The following is a 3,050-nucleotide window of genomic DNA, read 5'->3' as shown; positions in this document are numbered from 1 at the left end:
GAACCTGTTATTAAAATTTTTGGATCCCACCACTGGGTTACAGTCTTTCTCCTACAAGATCAATTGCTTTGTAACTGGGTCCAGCCACCACAAATAAACACTGAGGGGAGATTCTTGCTTCCTTTCCACAGAATGTTTATTCCAGGTTAAGAGGTTTACTGACCTGGTTAATATAGGTTAGGAGACTCTATTTATCACCATATCACCTTGTCACCCTCCACAGTGCCTTCGATCAGTTTTGGGTGCCAGGTCCTCACTGGTCATAGATGGGTGATGAGTGGGTATAGCTGCCAGACGCAGGTTGGGAAACTCCTGGGGTATAGTGGTAAAGAGCAGGTGGATTCTAATCTGGAGAACCGGGTTTCCCCACTCCTCCACCTGAGTGGCACAGGCTTATCTGGTGAACCAGATGTGTTTCCACACTCCTACCTTCCTGCTGGGCGACGTTGGGCTAGTCCAGGGGTCTGCAACCTGCGGCTCTCCAGATGTTCATGGACTACAATTCCAACCAGCCCCTCCCAGCATGATGCAACAGTCCTCTCAACGAGTAACGGAAACAATAACAAAAAACAAGATGGCATTGCGCCATGACAAGTTGAGGCAGCTACAGTGGACTCCATCTTGGCCTCTGCCGTGGCCATCTTCTGCAACCTTTTTTCCCCCCTCCGGGAAGATAGAATGCTTTTAATGAACTTCACCCTCAAGTTGAATAGATTGTGTTACGGGCAGATCTGTATTTAAATATTATCTATAAATTGTTTTTAATGTTTGATAAATATGGGTAACCGCCTTGAGCCAGTAAGGAGAAGGGCAACATATAGAAGGAAGGAAGGAAGGAAGCAAGAAAGCAAGAAAGCAAGGAAGCAAGCTTTAAAAAGGGCTTGGACAGATTTATGGAGGAGAAATCGATCTATGGCTACCAATCTTGATCTCCTTGATCTCAGATTTCAAATGCCTTAGCAGACCAGGTGCTCAGGAGCAGCAGCAGCAGAAGGCCATTGCTTTCACATCCTGCAGGTGAGCTCCCAAAGGCACCTGGTGGGCCACTGCGAGTAGCAGGGAGCTGGACTAGATGGACTCTGGTCTGATCCAGCAGGCTAGTTCTTATGTTCTTGTGTTCTTACATACAGGTACTAAGTGGTAGCAGAGAGTATTCACTTCTGCTATAAACATTATCTGTTATTATTATTTCTTTCCCCAAGGACAGTAATCTCATTTTGTCTTCACACCAAATCTGTGAGGTAACTATATTGACAATGTGAGCAGGTAAGTGAGGGAAGATGTCAACACAGCCTCCCTTATCGAAGTCCTATACTATAGTCACTGTCAATGTCAGTATCAACCTATACACAAAATTGCCTCTGGGCACTATATTCTCTCTGATTGTGTGTGTGTGTGTGTGTGTGTGTGTCATAGCAACTGTAATAAGAGATATTTGACTCTTCAAAGCTTATATCCTGAAAATTTTGTTGGTCTCTAAGAGGGTACTGGATTTGAATCTAGCTCTTCCACTGAAAACTAACACAGTGGACCACCTGGAGGAATATAATCAGGCTACACTGAAATTAAATTTGATTATTTTAAAGGAAGGGTAGCCAGAAAGGAAAGGGGGTAGGTGGGATTAAATGGCCATGGTTAATTCAGAAGGAGGGGTTGTAACATCAATAGTATTTTGCAAGATTCCACCCACACACACTCAAAAAAAATCTCTGTTCTTTCTGAGTCCTAAAAAGATCTCCTTCATCAACAGTTTGAATTGGCTGTCTGAGGAAGGGGTGAAGTTCCCTGAAAGTGTGGAGTCTAACTGCCAATTTGTGCATGTATGGAATTTCTTTGAATGAAATAATTATTGCCAAATTTACTTGATGAGCCATCTGTCAGAGCACAACCAAAGGTGAACTTCATTGCTCGTTCCAGTTATTGCTACCCACTTGAGAACATTATTACTGACCGGTGACTATTGATCACTGTTTTGGATCTATAATATAACCAGTCTCTTAATTGAGGATACTGGGTCAATAATTGAAGATTTCTGGCAACTTTGGCAAGATCTCCAGGGGATTCCTGGCGATTCCAGGAGAACTGGACAAAACATCTTGTGTTATTTATATGTTATGTTTGTTTATTACTGTAAGAGAGGTATTAATTGTATGAGAGCTTGTGGGCACAACTGTGGTCTGTGAGTGCATGATATTTTCATATTTTGATGTAATATTTTTCACATTTTCACATCATTAAATGCTTTGGTACATGGAGGCTTGGGTACATTGAGGCTTGCTAAGCGGGCTGCACCCCCAAATCCCCAGGAATTTTCCAACCTGGACTTGGCAAACCTACTTACAGGTGATGAAGACATTCCACCGCAATCCCTTAATCTGGAAGCTAAACTAAGGGTCAGTCCTGGTTGGCATTTGAGGGTGGGGGAGAGAAAGATATTATAATATTTTATTGATTGGTTAATCTTTAAAATTTCTGCTCTCTTCACCCCTGAGGAGCAGCAGTGGCGTAGGAGGTTAAGCAGTGGCGTAGGAGGTTAAGAGCTTGTGTATCTAATCTGGAGGAACCGGGTTTGATTCCCAGCTCTGCCACTTGAGCTGTGGAGGCTTATCTGGGGAATTCAGATTAGCCTGTGCATTCCCACACACACCAGCTGGGTGACCTTGGGCGAGTCACAGCTTCTCGGAGCTCTCTCAGCCCCACCTACCTCACAGGGGGGAAGGGCAAGGAGATTGTCAGCCCCTTTGAGTCTCCTGCAGGAGAGAAAGGGGGGATATAAATCCAAACTCCTCCTCCTCCTCCTCCTCCTCCTCTTCTTCTTCTTCTTCTTCTTCTTCTTCTTCTTGGCAATCATTTTTTAAAAATCATTTCAAAATACAAAAAATGCTCCAAAACCTTTAAAAAAACCCCACTAGATTTAAAACCACGGGAGTGACTCCGACTCCAGAAGCCTACCCAGATTCCGGATTAAACCGGATTATTTTTTTAAAAGTAAATTTAACATTTTTAAATAATAATAATAATAATAATAATAATAATAATAATAATAANAA

General features: G+C 42.8%; 1 protein-coding gene across 1 annotated transcript in view; it reads right to left on the bottom strand.

The window, feature by feature from the left end:
• Positions 1-210: 210 nt before the first annotated feature.
• The window catches only part of LOC125426406 (leucine-rich repeat-containing protein 9-like), a 23,743-nt gene continuing 20,903 nt past the window's right edge, over positions 211-3,050 (bottom strand). Inside the window, exon 9 of the mRNA XM_048484662.1 lies at positions 211-312. Within this exon, the coding sequence (XP_048340619.1) occupies positions 211-312 (102 nt within the window). The remainder of the gene's footprint in view (positions 313-3,050) is intronic.

Source organism: Sphaerodactylus townsendi, linkage group LG02 (assembly GCF_021028975.2).
Source record: "Sphaerodactylus townsendi isolate TG3544 linkage group LG02, MPM_Stown_v2.3, whole genome shotgun sequence".
Taxonomy (NCBI): domain Eukaryota; kingdom Metazoa; phylum Chordata; class Lepidosauria; order Squamata; family Sphaerodactylidae; genus Sphaerodactylus; species Sphaerodactylus townsendi.
This window is presented reverse-complemented; position numbering and strand designations above follow the sequence as displayed.